The sequence below is a fragment of the Cryptomeria japonica genome, chromosome 3, assembly GCF_030272615.1.
Source record: "Cryptomeria japonica chromosome 3, Sugi_1.0, whole genome shotgun sequence".
Taxonomy (NCBI): domain Eukaryota; kingdom Viridiplantae; phylum Streptophyta; class Pinopsida; order Cupressales; family Cupressaceae; genus Cryptomeria; species Cryptomeria japonica.
Genome location: NC_081407.1, coordinates 1,540,723 through 1,560,829, shown reverse-complemented (window position 1 = coordinate 1,560,829; position 20,107 = coordinate 1,540,723). Strand labels below are relative to the sequence as shown.

At 33.7% G+C, this 20,107-nt stretch overlaps 1 protein-coding gene across 5 annotated transcripts; it reads left to right on the top strand.

The window, feature by feature from the left end:
• Positions 1-14,375: 14,375 nt before the first annotated feature.
• Positions 14,376-18,136, top strand: LOC131041172 (transcription termination factor MTEF1, chloroplastic). Of its 5 annotated transcripts, XR_009104976.2 has the most exons (3): positions 14,376-15,531; positions 16,730-16,785; positions 16,987-18,136. XR_009104976.2 is itself a non-coding variant. In XM_057974165.2 (2 exons), exon 1 carries the CDS (start codon positions 14,482-14,484, stop codon positions 15,520-15,522), a length of 1,041 nt encoding a protein of 346 aa, XP_057830148.1. In that variant the 5' UTR covers positions 14,376-14,481; the 3' UTR covers positions 15,523-15,531; positions 16,987-18,136. The 5 variants fall into 5 exon arrangements, 3 of the variants coding, with proteins under 3 accessions (XP_057830148.1, XP_057830147.1, XP_057830146.1); XR_009104975.2 differs by having other exon boundaries at positions 14,376-16,785; XM_057974165.2 differs by lacking the exon at positions 16,730-16,785.
• Positions 18,137-20,107: the final 1,971 nt, after the last annotated feature.

The following is a 20,107-nucleotide window of genomic DNA, read 5'->3' as shown; positions in this document are numbered from 1 at the left end:
ATCATAAAATACAAATATTAAATATTTTTCCTCTCATCAACCCTGTAATATTTTTCAAGGAACATGGAGACACATGAATGGCATAAGAATGCAAGGTTAATATCATCTATCTTAACAATAACCAAAGAGGTGAAGTGGTCTTACAAGTTCATTGCAGAAGCACTAAAGCAATATCTTTTGTTGGTCCCCATCTACACATCTCAGAAAAGTGTCATCAACTCCTTTCTTATTAAAAATATTGTCCCAAATAAGATATGTATCCACCTTTAATTTGATTGTTCTCTTTTCCTTTTGAGATAAGTGGGTAGGAAATTCCCCATATGTAAGAAAATATGTGATATTGAAAATCCATTCATCTATTATTCCAACAAAGAGAATTAGGGGTAAATCTAGATCGTTTTATCCATATTCATTTGCTTCATTTTTTACCATTAATTTACACAATCCTCTACTTTTTATAAGATTTGTAGATTTGATGTCAATATCATGTTCTTGTACTTTAGCAATATGTGGGGCTCTTTTATTTGGCCTATTTCCTATTGTGTAAGAATAATTTCAATGAGTAAATAAATAGTAGTGTGAGAATTCAAAATGAAAATTTAAATTGCTTCACAACATAGACTACAACATACACATATAATTTCTAGTGCAGAATACTTCAATTCATGCTATTTTAGGGGTATGCTCATAAAGGTAATAGGAACTTCTATTTTTCCTTCTTTATATTGAGTCAAAATGGATGATAAAGTTGTTTTAGAAGCATAACAATATCTATTGAGCTCTTTTTTAAAAATATGGATGTGTCAATGTTGAGGCATTTGTGATTGTGATCCTATTTTGGTTAAATGCTCTTTTTCCCTAATTTGTCCATTTAAAGGTTACTTGTCTTTCATCATGTGCACAATATAAGTTTAGTTGTTTCTAAGAACTCTAGCACAAAACTCTTGAGAAAAATAATTTGATCAAATAATGATATGATGCCTAGTTTACTCGAAGGCAAGGACAATTGTTGAATATCCTTAACCCATTTTGGACTGATTTGAATCACTTATTTAGATACTATGTGTCCTAGTATCTTATCTTATGTCACTCAAAAAAAAAATACTTTGGATTCCATTATATGCCTTGCTAGCAGCAACATTGCAATACACACTCCAAATGATATACTTGCTCTTCCTATTTCTTTGAAAATATTGTTAGATTGTTCAAATAAATAATAATAATTTTATTTTCAAGCCACCAAAAGAAAGGTTCATGGCCTATTGAAAAGTAGGGCCCCTACGTTCATTAATCCAAAAGGCATCTTGTTGTAAGCAAGGGTACCCCAAGGAATAGTAAAGGTTATTTTATGCATATCTTCTAAAGCAACATTAGTTTGGTTGTATCTTGAAAAACCATGATTTTAGCATAAACATCATTGTTTCTCTTGAGATTATTTGTAATATTTGATCCATAATAGGAAGAGGATGATTGTCTTTTAAATAATCTCGATCTAGGTTGCAAAAATCAACACAAATTCAAATTTAGTCTTTTTTCTTTCACATATGAACTATGTTGGCAACCTATGTGGAATGATAGATTGGATAAATAATCCTAGATTTAAGCACCTTATACACATACTAGTTATTATTCACTATTGTAGGTGATATGTCAACCACCACTAACTGCCTATGAAATCATTCTTTTAACCAAGCACTTTAATTTTCTAGACTCCCAAATCCTTCTCTACAATAATTTTGCAATTTTGTCAAACAATTTGTTGGAATACAATTTTTTGTTACATTTTACCTTTGAAAATCAACCTTGTGCCTCCTTGTATACCTAGACATACTATCTCCATGGTAAGATCATTTTCACTTGCACAAAGCATATATATATATATATATATATATATATATATATATATATATATATATATATATATATATATATTCTTTATGCCTTAATGATTGAAAAAACTAGAGGGCAATTGAGGCTTCTGCTATGTTTTTATTTTCATTCATCATTAGAAATCATTCTAAGAACTTTAGAATACATTCTAAATAGTTGGAGTTGTAGGTGGATAGTATTTTAAATAGCTACATTGGTGTTTGAAATAAGTGTGGGTTGTTTTTATTGTTGCAAAAGAATTTTGAAACATGATAACACTTGAAAAACAATCAAAACATCACCCAAAATACTATTTGGGTGTGAAAAATGCTCCAAGAAGCATGACAAATGCAAGCAATGGGAACCCTCCTCCACGTGGCTACATTTGATTGTAGTGCTAGTCATTTATTTAGCACAACCTTGAAGGGAAGAAGAGGCCTAGGAATGCTCATACATTAGGTAGGAAATATAACTTTAACTTCTTTTTGCATGTAAAGAATAGAGTTTTGGTATCCAACTTGATCTTAGTCAATAGTGAAATGGGCCAACAAAAACTCCAGTGCATAAGTTTAGCTTAGTGTAGTTTTTGCTTTGAATTTTCCACTCAAAAATGTGCTACCACACTAGGAAGGGAGCATAATAAGTTTGTAAAGCGTGTTCAAGTATTATCTCATGATTCATATAGCACTCCAACATGAGTGCTAAACCTAGTCATATTTTTAAGACTTTAAAATGCACATGAAGGAAAATGAATTATTTAGGTGTCATCTTTTACCGCAATTCTTAAGCATAGGTGGACCAATGATTTTTTAGTGTTATCATTATAGTGTAGCACAATTTTGAAAACAAAGCACCCACCTAAAAGTTGTGTTGTTGCAATATGGTTTTTGCTATTAAATTCAACATTAAATTTTAAAAACTTTATAAAATATGTGCTTCAAATGCCATTTTATAGGATCAAAATTTTCAAGGGATTTTAAAAATATTTGATCTTATTATTTATGCCTCTCATAAGCATTTAAAATATTGAACATGGTTAAAAAATTGTGAAATTGACAACTTTTAAAAGCTCCACGTGCAAAATGATGAAATTGGAACAATGAGGACAAACAATGTATGTGGGCTACAAAAACTTGCATGGAATGGTTATAACTATTTTTTTATCTTTGTTCTAATAACATCATTCGAACATCATGTTGGTTCCCAAATCAACAAATCCTCTAAATCCTAAAGAATAGCCACTTTCTTATGCTCGGTCTCAGGTGGATTTGGCCAAGGAATGAAATTCAGTCATAAGACTGAAATCTCATGCACTTTTGGCTCTACTAGACCAAGGCGGGTGAACCTAACAATGCGTAAAGATTCAAAACATACTTTTCATAGACATTGCATCTTATAGCAGATAATTCCCAATAAGAATTCGCCAAGGATAGTCTAAATAACCTCAAATCTACTTTGATCTTGGCCATTTATCATTCATTTAGCAATTGGTAAGCAAATTTTATACTAAACCTACTTCTACAACAGATATTAGAAGAGAATTTGATTAACTTGAATGTTTTTGAAAATATGCCAAATCATATCACAGCTCAGTGCCTAATCTAGGACCATTGAGTCAAATGAGAAACTACAAAAGCATTTCATCAACAAATTGAACCCAATCAGTAGATCATAATATGTCTTTATAGATAGATCCTCTAATGTCATCATAAATTTCTACTCAAAGATCCAAATTCTATACCCAAAATCATAGCTTTTTGGCCAAAGTATTTAACTATTTCCTTGGAAGAGAACAATGAACAAATACCACAATTGCAAGGAAAACCACAATAACAAATTCAAATACCCTAGATGTATTAAATTTATATGATATAAAGTAGACAATCTGGAGACAAATTTCTAATATAATCCATGAATGCTTCTGAATCTGATTGACATTTGTTGCTAAAACACATTTACAATATAAAATATACCACCAACAACTTTGACTATGCATTTCCCTATCTTATCAATCCAATACAAATTTTCAAAAACTATACAAATGAGAGGAAAAGAGAATATACTAGAATTATATTCAAAGATTTTTTTGCCGATATTGATTTGGATTTGTATGCTCAGGTAGAATCTGGGGCATTCCAAAAACTGAGAGATCCAACTACTAAAATACAAGTGGTATAATATGGTATTGCTTCGCTCGTTAATACAATTTTGAAAAATTGCATGTCAATAATTTCAAAATCTTTTGATTCCACTTTTTTAATGGAATATGTTGTAATTAGCACGAAAGCTATATCTATTAATTATAAATTATGATCGAATCTATGGAAGCATTGGTTTATACATTCTTTTTGGCATCGACCTTAGGGATAATATTTTTCGCTATTTTCTTCCAAGAACCCCCCAAAGTTTTAGATAGAGCGGGGGAATGATTTTCCATTTTTCTAATTCTCCTTCTTACTTATAATAAAGGAAAAAGAAAAAAATGACCTTCCCAATCAAGAAGGTCTTTTTTTTCAACTAGTCCTTGTGCTCTTCAAAAGGATCTTGAACTTGTTTAGAAGGTTGCCCAAAGACGATGTATAGGGCATAACCAATAAAGATAACAAGTAAAAAAGATATGGAGATAGCGACTAAGGTTTTAGTTTTCATTGTTAGGTAATCCTATGTATGTATATATACATAATGGTATACAAAGTTAATTAGATCTCAACCAATATACTATTGGTTGTATGGCTACATAGACCATTGATGATAGTTCCGAAATTGGACCAATATGAATTACTGTATGAGACTATTTAAACCACTTAATACAAAATTCGGTAAAGTTGCTCCTAGATGTGGAACTACTCCTTTTATGGGCATTGCAATGGCTCAGTATTCTTATGTATTATCTTGGAGATTTATAATTCTCCCATTTTATTAGATGTAATTCTAGTTAGTTGGGTCTAGAAAATGCAGGCATGCACAAAACATCTTAAATAATTTTATCCAAACCAATATCAAGAAAATCATAAAATTGAGTTTCAACTATGAATCTAAGATTCCAATAACAAAACCTAAAGTTTAAAAAATTGTGTGAACTATTCTCACCAAAGCAACTATCATAAAAGAACCCAAATCTATAAAATTCTCAGTAATCAAAATGGGTCATAGCCCCGATAAGGTCCAAAAAGACCTCACTTTCTCCAAGAACTTCCAAACCCTTGTCATTTTGTTGGATTGATGGACACATTTAAATAGATTCAATTCGATGCAACTATCATAAAGAACGTGGAAATAGGAGCAAATGATTACAAAATTAAAAATGAATTGAGAACAATGAAGGAGCACTAAAACATAATGAAAAACCTAAATGAAGAAAACATACATGCTGGATACTTCCCCTTCTACAATTTCAACCATGGTGCCTCTCCGCTCATGAGGAAGGATATGCTTGGGATGATGCTTATAATCTTTATAAAATGTTTAGTAGAATAGGTTTAAGTTTCAATAGATTTTAGGGATGGACATATTAGGGTTAGAATAAGGGGTGCTTAATAAATGACGATTTTTAATAATTATAAAGTTTAATTTATATTAATGTTGGCTAACAAATTGGTTTTTACAATTGGATCTCTAATTCGACTCTATACCCACACAAAAAGACAATACGATTAAGAAAGAATAGGGTAAACTATTGATTAGTTTCCCTCTGAGTTTTTTAAAAAGACAACTCCCTTTGTAAGATCAACTTGAATATTTAAAAAATTAACTAAGACAAGGGGGTGTGCTTTTGACCAAAAAGAAGGAAAGGAACTAACAATTGTTCATCACCATGAAACAATTTTGATATAAATGATGACTTCTACAAAAGATAATACAAAGATGATCTCCAAAGAACTTGAGAAAAATTTGTAAACAACAACATACTTTCAAAGACAAGAATTTGCATCTAGATAAAGTTCAGAACGTATAAGTGAAATGATTTTAACTACCAAGCATTGTAAAACATTGATATGAATGTTCACACCGCAAAGAGTACTTGTATTCAAAGGTTTGAAAACAACGTTCCAACCTTTAATTGATATTAAACTAGATATACAAACATAACAGTAGAACTCAAAACATAAATCAATAACACTTTCAGATTGATCTTGTAAAATCAAAACCGATTCTCACTCATGTTTCAAAGAACGAGGAAAATTATAAAATTGTCAATCCTTTGAAAAATCTATTACATCCATACTTAAGGAGTTCATAGCATAACTATTTTGCAAACTTGACGGCTATTCATTCGATGATGACTCACTTAAGAGCCTATCCTGGTCCTCGTTAAAGGATTTAACACATCTCACATGAATGTGGATATTGGGGGAATTGTTGGAATATGCATCTCACCAAGAAGACTCAAGCTTTCACCCTTGTCAATTAATATAGCTGACCGAATTGAAAGCACTGCTTTGAGTTGCTCTTGGGGTGAATACTTTTTCCCACAAAGGTAGGATCTCTAGCAAAAAATAGTACACATTTTCTTACACCCAAGGTTGCTTAGGAGTGCAAGGGGAGAGGATACTTGTATACTGCCTTTTGAGGGATCTAATCTAACACAAAATGAAAAATTGCAAGGTTTTTTATCACCTAAGTTCTGCAAAAGGTGAGGGGAGAGCATTCACCAATTGTAATTTTTCCAAACACGACAAACAAGATTAATTCCCTTAAGAAGTTGAAGTTTGTTCTATGCTAACAAAAAGACACATGGTTCATTTTAATCCCAATGTTTATTTTTTTTAGAATACCCCTTCTTCACAGTATTGTAGACACATAAGTTAGAAGTTTTGGTTTTTACGGGCCTTCTGTTGGTGTTGGAAATAAGCCACACCCAGACCGACGATGGACTAGTCCAAGAGGGGCCAATAGCTCAGTGGTAGAGCACTCCAACAACATATGGAAGGTCCTAGGTTCAAGTCCTAGCTAGTCCATGTCTCAACATGGTATTAGAGCCAGGTCCAAGCTAGGAGCCCCAAGCACACGAGAGGTGTGGCTTAAGGGGGGGTGTTGGTGTTGGAAATAAGCCACACCTAGACCGACGATGGATTGGTCCAAGAGGGGCCAGTAGCTCAGTGGTAGAGCACTCCAGCAGCATATGGAAGGTCCTAGGTTCGAGTCCTAGCTGGTCCATGTCTCAACACCTTCTACCAATCAAACCTATAGAAACAACAGATAGAGGCAAGTTAGTAGATTAGTAAAAAATTAACAAATTTAAAATTCTGGAAACAACACAAAAAGTTCAGAAACTGCATTCTCAAAGCTACATAGTACAAACCTACTATTTCTCCATTTTTCCCACAAACTTGCTATTAGATAGTAGTAACCTATTGCTTTTTAGAAAACACAAAAAGACCCAAAACTAGAAAAATAGAAAGACCGGTAACCAAAGCAAGCCCGTTGTTTGACAGTACAAACCTACTATTTATTGTAGCACTAAAAAAGACAAAAAAAACAAAAGTAAGGAAAACACAAAGGCCCTCTTTCGAAAGAAAACTCGATATCCCAAGCAACAAACCCATTGTTTATAACCACAAACCCACAGTTTCTTAGAAAAACCAAAAAACTTGAAAACTCGAGAATCAAAATGAAATATACCTGTTCGTACGATCGCAGGAATTCATTCCCGCAGGTTTTCATCATGTTTTTGTTGTTTCATAGTACATTCCCATAGTTTTACATAAATAGTGTTGAGGCCAAAATGACTTTCGCCAAAGAAGAAATCGATTTGAACGTAAGATATGACTCGTGAAGTGGATCCCACTAGGCATGCTAAAAATGTGAGCATGAAATTGTGAGTAAATTAAAATGATTGAAATGCAAATAAAAATCTAAACTACACAATTTATCGGGCCTACACTCATGATTAAGACGCTAAAAAGGAAACCAAATAAGCAAATGGCAAAAACAATAAAAGCGCAAACTTAAGTCTCCTTTGATTTAAATGTGTGCTTGATTTTATGCTTGCACTACTTCTTGAAATTGCTCCTTGATGGTTGATATGAGATGCAAATTAAGCCAAATGATGGATGTAAGATGCAATTAGCAACCAAGGTTAGTTAGTGGGTTAAGATGGATTAGAAGGGAGTTAAAGTTAGGATCCATGTGCTCCAAATGGAATATTTTAATTATTTAATTCAAACAAAAAGATTAGGAAGAAAAGGGTGACATGAATTAAATAAAATAAATAATATATTTATTTTATTTAATAGAAAAGAAGGGTGGGAGGAATTAATTAATAAAATGTTCAATAAGAGACATTAATTAGTTAATTGAAAGATGACTTAATTAATTCAATTAATTTATCTATAGGACTAGACATTAGTCAATTAAATAGTACAATTATTTAATCAATAATACGACAAAGGTAACTAATCAAATTTAAAGATATACAATAGAATACCTCAAATGGAACACAATGACTGCTCGATATGTGCAAAATGAATTTGATGAAAAGAGTTCAGAATCTTTCAAACAAATGTGATTGGGAGGTGTAAAGCCAAATTCTATAATGTTGTGCCAACATTCTCAGTGTGTGTGCAACGTTGGAAACTTTTGAACAGGTTTTAGACATTCGCCAAAGCATAAATATATGGGGATTTTTGTCCAATATTATAGTTGTAAGTATGCTGGTCAACACATATTCAAAAGGTGGAATCATTCAAAAAAATACTGAAATCATTTGACAGAGACATCAAGTCAAGTAAATGCCTTAATTAACATACATGCAAAATGTTGAATCATACGCAGCACAACTGAATTGTTTGATAGAATAACTCAAACATATGTCATATAATGGAGTGAAATGATTGCAGTTACGCAGAGAATGGAATTTTGTGGAATGGGATTTTGTGTAAAATGGGAGCTTTGGAATAGGTTAAGAAAATCCGTCAAAACATATTTATTGGGAGATTTTTATCAGATATTATAGCTGGAATTTCTTGTGGAATCACAGAGACAATGCACCTGAGTTGTTTGACAGAATGCCTCGAGGAAATGTCATCTATATGAAATAAAATGATTGTAGAATGTGTGGATTTTGCAAGGAAACTCTCAAGATTTTAGGGTTAATGAAGCACTCTTGAAAGCATCCTAACATGTAAGTTTATTTCAATGGATGCAAACTATGCGAACTCCAATCACATGGAGCACATTGCAATTACAGTTTGACCATTATGTGCACCTGGTTGACCTTCATCATGGTGGCTATCTCGAGAACACTCCAAAATGCTATTATTGAAATTCTAATTAAACTTGTGGTGGTTGTAAGGACGTGTTTTCTCGGTGCCTATGGATCATGTGGATATAAAAGTTTCTACGTATGGAGATAGATCACATCTACAAACAATGGAAAGATATGCATATGTGAAGAAACCATCTTGGCAAATCAAAGCGATAGTGGATAATGTTATTGTGGAGATTATTGGTGATTCCAAGTTTGGCAAGACCCTAGCATACTTCAGTAAAAATGGGTATTGTGAGAGGGTCATTAACATATTACAATTTTTCAAATAAATGTCAATGGCACATATAATGTCAAATTCAATAATCTTTGTCAATATCTTCATGTCCTGTATTGAGAGCTTGTCATAGGAAAAAACATACAAAGTTTGAGAAATTAGTTGAAGTTGATGAAGATGTAGTACATCATAGCCTGTAACTTCAAAATTATAAGTTCTATTTTCAAGTTCTTTTTGGTAAAGGTGACTTACGTCACTTATTGTACTAAGGTTAGGAAATAAACCTTATTTATTAAAAATTGATGAAAAAATCTAACGAAATAAGGTTTGTTATTTCTAAAACCCTTGTATTTCAAAAAGAGAATCATAAAATAGTTATTGAGTAGTTAGGAGTTGGTTACCAAGGTGAGCCTATAAATACAAGGTTTTTGCATTATAAAAGGAGAATTTGACAGAGGGGGAGAAACTCTTTTTAGAGAAACTTGTAATGACTTTTGATTTTGCACCATATATTTAAGGGTTTTCAAGATTGCATAATCTCACAAAGATAATAAAAGATGCACTTGTTCATATGTTCTAAATGTCTTTCTAAGTTATTATTGCTAATTTCTCGTATGTTAAATTAGTAATCCCTTTATGTATCTGATCCGAATTATGGATTCGGATGACAATACTTGAGTGAGAACCTGCGATATTGTAAATTCTGTTTACAAGAACCAGAAAGCATAGAATTGAAGCAAGCCAAAAAGTAATCTATTCCATTCGAAAATCCAACATATAGAAGTTCATGAGATTCCAAGGGTCACAAAAACCTCTTGAGAATAGAAGTCCAACAATCACATTTGTTCATTACATAATAAAATCTAAAAACTATGAAATTTTAAAAAAGCTATATGAAATTTTATCCTAACTTCAACTAGGCATAACTTTCTCCTTGGAACTCGAAATTATGAGCCGTTTAACTCGTTGGAAAGGTCTCCAAGAGTTGTAGATGAGATTTTGAAAGAGCATGCCTAGCCATGCTCTTTTCACTGCTTGCTAGGCCTAAAAATGGCCAGAAGGCCTTCAAAAATGCAAATTACTAACGTATAGACGAACTAAAAAAAATATAATTCAAATTTTCTTCTAATCATTACTTCCCCCTTGGAAAGAAATGGGCCCCATTGCATCAACACTTTGAATGAGATGTGGAAAACGTTCTTGAATCTGCTCTCTGGTAAACCACTTTCCTTGTTGAGCAATCTACCCTGCTCGAACCACTTTGTACAAGAAATATGTTGTTGTTTGAGTATCTAGACTTTCCTGCATTTGCAAATTACTAACGTATAGACAAACTAAAAAAAATATAATTCAAATTTTCCTCTGATCGGTATCTACGCAAATTACAACGTATAGACAAACTAAAAAAAATGTTGGAAATGCAAATCATTCGACGAATGTTGGAAAGTCGTGGATATCTCTTCCAGCATTTACAAATTTAGATACTAATTTAGATACAAGTACATCCAAATCAAGATACTAGGAAATGAAGGTGTTTCATTCGGCAAGCTTTCCACTTTGGGTGTGGAGGGACAATTCTTCTCTTCTCATTGTTATCTCCATTAGCATATTTGTTATTGCATTTACTTTCTATTTCATTTATCATTTTATCTATCTATCCATGGAGATGGAACACACCAAAATAGGTATCTGACTGTGGCAGACCTCTAAAACACAACCCCAACATTTTCTCTTCATGCTTGTATGCAGGTTGCTAAGAGGAGTCTATTGTCGGAAGCTTCATTTGTGGATCGGTTGTGAGATTAATTCCTTCCCCTCTTCCATTTCTCCTCTTTAATATTTGTAGTCATTTTTGGTTTCTATCATATATTTATGTAGTTTTAATTCATCTAAAACACATATGTATTGCGTTGTATTTTCTGTATGGAACTCTGTACTCTATCCATACAAGATGTTAGTGCATCACACTGTCGTCCACAACCCATGTGTGTGTCCTCAGGTAGAGAGATAATAGAGGTCAACATAAGATCTTAGTGACCTATCCCATGTTATCTAGCGAGCACATGACATCTCTGTGCTTTGTGCTTATCCTAAGTGGAGAGGATGATTAGTGAGTCTCTGAGAGGTTGTTATTTGCTTGTCGGAGTGGTTCACTTTTCCACCTCTACATTATGTTAATTTAATTTGTATTTTATATATATATATATATATATAATATATTTGTTGTCACATGGAACCCTCAACCCTCCTTGACACCCTAACCTCTTCGGTGGTGCTCTCACTAACAATTCAAACTTTGGTATAGTGCCAACACCACCGAAGAGGTTAGGGTGTTGAGGAGAGTTGAGGTCTCATGTGACAATAGTTTAGCCCCCTGAGCCAAGAGGTTCGTACTAGACATAGTCAACCACGAGGCACGTAAGTTGTGATCAATGGGAGTCAAACCCTCCCTAGTAGAGTTGTCAGTTCTTTTAACACAAAACAGTTGCTACTACACCAAAAGTTCAAATTGTTAGTGAGAGAACCATTAGAGAGGTTAGCCTGTGTCAAGGAGGGTTCGATTCCCACCAACGATAACTTACTTGCCTCGTGGTTGAATGTGTTCAATACAAACCTCTTGGCTCGGGATCTAAACTGATGTCATGTGGGACCCTCAACCCTCCTCGACACTCTAACCTCTCTGATGGTGCTCTCACTAACAATTCAAACTTTTGGTGTAGTGGCAGTTGGTTTGTGTTAACTATATTATAATACAATATAAGTATCATATATATAATTTAATATAACAATATATTAAATAAATATTTTATCATCCCTTATACATTTTTTTTATCGGTGATATAATTTTTTTATTAATATTTAAACTTTAGGTTTACATAGTTTTGAAAAGTTTGTAACTATAATTACAAAAAAACTTTAGACCTTAATTACCCTTCCTACACAGACCACCATATCAAATTCTAGCATATTTCAGTCACCCCTTATTATCTACCAAAACCCCTATATAGATTTACATGATATGTACCTTGATGTTCTTACTACATTTGACCTTTCCTACAAAATTTACATGTATCAACAAAATTTAGATGCCCATGAAAAACAGTCTTACAAAAAACTATAGACACCACAAAAAACTTCATATTCATAAAACCTATTTTTGGCTTTCCCTAAGGGATCCATTAGCCCAGTAATATTTGAATTTGAAATTTGCTAGGGCTCTCCCTTTCCACTCACCGCGCCATCATCATCACACTCCAACTCTACATGGGCTTTCCCTTTCTGCTCCTTCATCATAACAACATCCTCATGAACCAAGACTCGCTCATAGAGGTAGCCTTTCAAAGCCTCCCAACCAATATGATCTTCTGCTTTCCTTTCATGTACATTACTCGAAACACTCCACCACATGAAGGGTTAGAGTGGTGAGTTTGGTCTCCAATTTTCAATTAATCACCCTTTGTTACTAAAAGGCCTTCACCTGGATGCACCCACTCTAGAATAATTTATAACCCATATGTCTAGTCCTCGTCCACACACTCCTTAAGGACCCATTGGACATCCTCCTTACTTCCCACCCCCAAGCTCCACACCGCAAGCATTGAAACAATATCGATATTAGTTCGATATCGATGTTTCGTCCTCATGAATTCTTCCCCAAACAATATGTCCAAAATTTGTACAAACTTGAAAACACTTTGTAGTCTCTTTTCCGAAATACATGACTCAAGAATGCTAATTGTTGCTTAGGAGTAACCAAGGTGAAGTTTGCCTCCATTTTGCAACTCTTTGCCAACCCATTGCATGCCACCTTAGCTAATTTCAAATGGTTGTGCAATAATTATGGCCTTGATGCCATTTAAAATGTACTCTCGTCCCATCGCATTAAGAACACATGACTTTCCATAATGGTTTCTGCAATTGGCGGTGTACGACTCGTCATTATTCATCGATTTGGATCTCACGTAGATTTTCCCAATAAAAATTTGCTTGCTCCTCCACTAATGACACTACCCACTTTGACAACATGTTTGCCATGAAGTTTTTGTTTCTCAACACATGGGAGATTTTGAATTCTTTAAAGGATAATAAAAGTTTTCTAATAATTTTGACTAATTTATTTAATTTCCAAGTTGGAATATCATCTCTGATAATGACATTAGTAACAATTCGAGAGTTGACTTCTAAATGCAATTTTGAAACTGATAGTTTCTCGGCCATCCCAACTGCTAATAGAGCCACTTGAATTTCAACTTCATTATTTGTGCCCTCCTTTAGCCTTTTAGCTCCAAAAGCTAGAGTGTTGTCATTCCAATCTCTTGCCACAAACCTTATGCGTGAGGGTCCCGGGTTGCTTCTCGAGGCCCCATCAAACTTGACTTTCACCCACCCTACATCTGGTTTTGTTCATTCAACACAAGAATTATCCTTGGGATCGAGATCAACTTGAATAGGCCCATTAATAGGTCGATTATTCTTTATGCACTTATTCATATAATAAAATAATTATTTAAATAAATAAAAACAAAATTTAAGTCATAAATATATAAAATTTATTATTAAATTTTTTAAATATATAATTAAATATTAATATATTATCTTTAGTATTTAAAACTTTAAAAATCAATAAAAGTTAATAGAGAAAAAGTCTATAAGAATGAAATTAAAATAAATTATTTTTAAAACTGAAAATATAATTTAAAAAACATAATATATAAAATTTTACATTTTTACAAACTATTAAAAAAAAAACTAAATGAAAATAATAATAAGAATGGAATGATAAAGTATCATGGCCGTCAATGTTTGAATCGTCTTGCAACCCTTTTCTTCCATTACCTAGATACACATTGTTTGATGGCCAAAATCAAATCCCTTCAAATAAGAAAACACTTTCGGCTTAATAATGAATATAAATAAAAAATAAAATCCCGTTGAAGGATTGCATTATCCTTATGGGGCTAAGGGAGAGATTCTCAGCCATACAAAATTTCACATAGCATAAAGTTATAAAGCATTTCCAGATCACATTGCCTCGTCGATTGTCCTTCACCTAAGAATTCCATCTCAGATATTATCAGATGGGAAATGTCCCTTATTTCTCCAAGAGCACATAAGTAGAGCACCGAAAATGGTATTGCCAACTGACCTTAGGAGCCATTCCTTATCAAACAGACTGCAATTACCCCTATCACCATCATTGAACTTGAACGCCAAGCCAACCCATCAAAAACCCATGTTCAATACACCCTCTGAAAAACCCTTTCTCAATACACCCACCGGCTCCCTAAAACAATCATCATCTCTGCACCCGAATTCATATGAACTCGATTCATATCCCGAGCATATAGATTCCTGGCCCTCAAGGTCTCTGAACTCAAAAAATTACTCTCAACAATTTGGACAGGACATAGATGACCCCGGTCTCGAGTTCAGAAAAAAGCTTGAGTACCTAGAACTTTTCGAGGTTGACACTCCAAGGGCCATTAGAGAAAACCCATTAATACTTTCCACCAGTTTACACAACATAGAGAAAGTTGTAGGCTTCTTGCAGCAATGGGGAATGCTACACAAAGACTTCGGAAGAATCTTTGGTATGTGCCCACAAATCTTAACTTGCAATGTTGATAAGAACTTGGTCCCAATACTAGACTTTTTGCTTTTTGAAGTGAAAATCCTTAGAAAAGACATTAGAAAATGTATTAACAGATGCCCAAGAATTCTGGAATCTAGTGTAACAGACCAACTTAGGCCTACCCTGCAGTATCTCAAGAAATTGGGTTTACAAGAAGAAAGATTTGCGGATTGTTCCAATACAGTACTATTGGTTTCCAGTATTGAAAATACCCTCGCTCCTAAGCTGGAGTATTTGCAGAGTTTGGGTTTTGATCACAAGGATGCTGTAAGCATGGTGGTGAGGACTCCAGGGATTTTTACATTTAGTATAGCCAATAATCTTAAGCCAAAATTTGATTATTTGGTGAACGAGATGGGGGGTGGGCTTCAGGATTTGTTAGAATTTCCGCAGTACTTTACTTTCAGTTTGGAGAAGAGGATCAAGCCTAGGCATAGGCTTTTGGTGAAGCACAAACTTTGGTTGCCTTTGCCTGCGATGTTGAAGAAAACTGAACCTGACTTTTTCTATACATTCAGACGACAACTAACTGGCTAGGGCTAAAATGTAAGTTATATGGCTTTTTAATTTGGTAACGTCTGCTTTCAATTTAACTTTAGAATTCTAAATTTTGTGGGATTTGAGCAGTGCGTTTTCAGTCAATCTCAAGACGATGTCCATGATTAGTCATTGCAGTAATGCCACATTTCCTCATTACACTAAGGATTTTTCTGAAACTCAGTTATCTGCAGAAGTGAAAGTGAAATTTATATTAATGTCCTAAAATGCTTAAGGTCATGGACTCTCCCAATCTTGGTCTTTAGCGAAATTGAAACAATTTTAATGTGCAGTGACAAATCATATAAAGTAGAATAATAGGACTGAAGTACATGCTCAATATAGCAACCAATTTGGGGGCATCTATATTTGCAGAAACAGACAGGCATTGGAACATTGCATTCCACAATCCATTTGTCAAGAAACAGACATTTCTTGGACCACTTCCTGCCTCAATTGGCTGTCTGAATCAGCCGAAACATTTTAAAATATCCAAAACTTTGTGTCCATATTAATTGTGTCCAGAATCCAAGTTCCATGGCATTTCGGGATGGCAATATATATGTATATATAAACTCAAATTTATACAGGATTATATTTTCATATAATATATAAAATTCTGATTTCATTGTAAAATGTTATCATAATAACAAAAGGCCTGGATGCAAAATCATAAATGAAAGTATAATGACTAACATACATTTCTTACAAGTGAATGCGGTCATAGAATTGCCCATTGAACAATGCTATCTGGTGAAGCTGAAAGTATGGAACACCTATACTTACTGTAATATGAAAGTTGAATGATTTGTAGTTTTTGATATTATGATAGTGAGGTTTTAACAATTCGGGTATATTTGTAAAAATTTCTATAACATTTTTTTATCACTGAAAAATTACAACCTTAGCTTCTCAGTTGAAACTTCTTCCTGTTTAGTTTTCAGTTTCTTGTTCCTGGTAACATAGGAGGCATCATCACAAACAAAAAGCTGCAACTGATATAATCACAACCAGGTGGCTTGCAACTATAATCTAATGCCCTTGATGAACTTTTTCTCATTTACCATTCTGATTATTGCACCATTTAAACAGTGTATTTAGGTTATTCGGTGCTGTTAAGGAAAGCAAAATGCTAGTCTCAGAGGAACTTTGTATGTGATTTACATTTTAATTTTTGAGATATTGTATTGCTCACAATTCAATGCAGTGATTGCCTTCTGGATGAAGGCTGCAAGATACATTGCAGATACTCCTCGGTAAATGGTATGTGATTGGAGTGAAAGAAATTGCTGATTTTCTATACCTCTTTTGTAGACTGCCCATGTCCTTTAAGTACTATTAACTAAATCATTTAATAGCCCACCATATTATGTCTTAAAACCATTTTTGTTGTTTCTTTAGTTGTAAAGAAGAATCGAGTACAATAACAGTGCTGCTTTCATATCTAATTCTCGTATGATGCAGGACATCAATATTGGGTTTGCTCTAGCAAAAGTTTGTGATTTTGAATCTTATTGATTTTATGGATGCCTAGCATTTCTCTGAAGGTGAGCTCTTCCTTACACAATATGGTGAGGTGCACAGGACCAAGCTCCATTTATTGTAGTTCAAGGCCCTGGCCACAATGCATAATTTTAACTTATTGACAGACGAAACAGATTTAAGCTGCTTGCTATTGGTAATTAACAACATATCAACATGATAGTGCTTACTGCATAGAGCACCGGGATCGTTTATGTTCTCATCCAGCAATTTATCTCAAGAAACAAACCGTGCAACAGCTATTTAACAAGTAATCATTTACATATCACAAGCATTAATTCAAAGATTCATTATATGGTGTCTGAACCCTCAGTTCTTCCATCCATCTCTTTCTGATATTTATCAAGGGATCCCTTGGCAAAATATGTAGTATTCTGGTTTCCTAGTTGCTAATATGATGACCAGAATGCTACTCTGTTTGCTCCTTTTACCAGTAACAAATGAACTATCAAACTACATATAAATTATAATGCTAGGCAGATTTCTTCTGAGGAGGCTCAAATAATCCTGTGTAATCTTTGTATTTTCAATGTGAATGTTGGCGATTTGAAAGAGCTACCACTTGGAAGAAACAAGACAATTGTATATGCATGCAAAACTCTATACTTGTCGCTGGTCTTACGTCTCTGAAGATAAATATGATGACCTGACAACAAACATGGTGCCCAGAATAAAAAAGACTGAAACACAATTTGATCTTATCTCAACTTTATGTTGCTATCAGCTAAGCTGCTTTGTCGGTGTGTGGAGATGCTTTTCAAAGAGGAAGATCTTCATAGAAGTAGTAAATTTGAAATTTCACAGGTCAGTAGACATCTTTGTGCAGAAGACATAAAAGGCTTGAGATGGAAGCAGGATGTTACTCAGCATCTTATGTCATCCTTACATACAAATTGACCAGAAGCAATTCATACATTTTAAATATTTTGTATGGAACATTATTGTCACTTGTTAGACATGTGGACCAGATAGTTTTTTGAAACTATTTTTTGGGAGTTAAAAAAAAGCATTGATTAGAAGTGGTGTACTGCAATGTCTTATGCCAAAATAATTATGCAAATACGATTCTTAATCTTTTGCAAACATTTATTATTTGAATAACAATATTATCAGTCCTAGCATTCACTCAAATCATAGATAGCATCAAATTAAAATAATTGTTTATGCACGAGCAATATTTCATATAACAAAAGATAAAAATTGTATGCGGGAAAAGCGGGTCAATAAAACTTAAAATGTGAAAAAAAATGAAGCCTAAGGAGCCTCGTCCACACACCCACATGATTTCTTGGTGCAAGTTATGGAGTCATGAAGAATGACCCAACTTCCCAAGGTTGGTTCCATGGTTCTCTATTTCACAAGGTCCCTCGAACCGATTTCTTTGCTCTCAGATCACTGAGCAAAGTGGTTTAAGGATGACTAATGCAAGAACGAGGGATGTTTTAATTGATTTTATTATGAAATGCATCCTAAGCTATGCATGATCCTACAAATGCAATAAACTAGATTATAAGATGACAAGATTAGTAGCAAGACTATCCTAGCATGATATATTAGTCTATGATTAAGCTAAATGATAAGGAAAATACTCTAAACATGCATATTTAGATTAATTCCTATTTAAAAGAGAGGCTAAATGATGAGCACAAATGATATATTAAAGTTTGGATGGATTTGAGTATAAGTATGATGCTAAATACTTGGATATCTAAAATGGAGGATGAAGAGGTCTATTTATAGCAAAAATAGGGCAATGGATGGCCAGGATTGGAAGATTTAATCAAGGGTTGAGTTTGAAAGTTGGGAATCCATATTTGCAATTTTCACCAATGAAATGGTGACAATTGTCAACATAAGGTTGGCTTGAGAAGAGAGGTAGGAAGCATTAAATGCTTGAGAAGACATGATGGTTACCTTAGGGGGTAAGGGTTAAGGTTAGGTTAAGGTTAGGTTAGGGTTATCCAATGGATAAAGGTTTTACCCAAAGGATAAACTCTTGTGCAAGGTTTAAGGGATAACCATGGTCAAAGCAATAAATGCTTGATGAGACCCTTGGGTTACATGGAGGTTGAGTTAGACAAAAAGTCTATAATCATGCCACTAAGGGTTAGTTAACCATTAATGGTTTGAAGACTTTGGGGACAAATTTGTAAGAGTCCTTCCAAATTTGGGGGCATTCATCTTGTTGAATGGATAAAGGCTTTAATGCATTTGGAAGACTTTCCTCCAATTTTGAGAAGTGACCTCCTTAAATTTAGGGAAAGGGGATGATGGATGAGTTTAGGCTAACTGATTAGGTTTAGAAGAATCTAAAAGAATTTAGGAAGGGGATTAGGATGCAAGTGGGAGATGTAGGAAAATGCAAGTGGATGAGGGATAATAGGTTTAATTAAAATAAATTGTTTTATTTTAATTTGGTTGCAAGTGGAGGTTTTTAAATAAATTAGATTTATTTAATTGGGATTCCCTATTTAATTAAAAAGTTTAGAAGAATAGATTTAATTAAATAAAATGATTTATTAATTAAATGACCTAAAAGGGGTTAATTGAATTTAATTAAATAAATTGAGTAATTTACTTAATTAAATAGAGGAAGGTGGATAATTTAATTAAATTAGATTTAATTAAATAGAGAAATGAACATAAGGGTTAAGGTTAGGTTAAGGTTGGTTAGGGTTATCCAATGGATAAAGGTTTTACCCAAATGATAAACTCTTGTGCAAGGTTTAAGGGATAACCATGGTCAAAGCAATAAATGCTTGATGAGACCCTTGGGTTACATGGAGGTTGAGTTAGGCAACAAGTCTCTAATCATGCCACTAAGGGTTAGTTAACCATTAATGGTTTGAAGACTTTGGGGACAAATTTGTAAGAGTCCTTCCAAATTTGGGGGCATTCATCTTGTTGAATGGATAAAGGCTTTAATGCATTTGGAAGACTTTCCTCCAGTTTTGAGAAGCGACCTCCTTAAATTTAGGGAAAGGGGATAATGGATGAGTTTAGGCTAATTGATTAGGTTTAGAAGAATCTAGAAAAATTTAGG

Excerpts from the sequence above, each read along its gene's own strand:
- LOC131041172 (XM_057974165.2), top strand. The coding sequence starts at position 14,482 with ATGGTATTGCCAACTGACCTTAGGAGCCATTCCTTATCAAACAGACTG.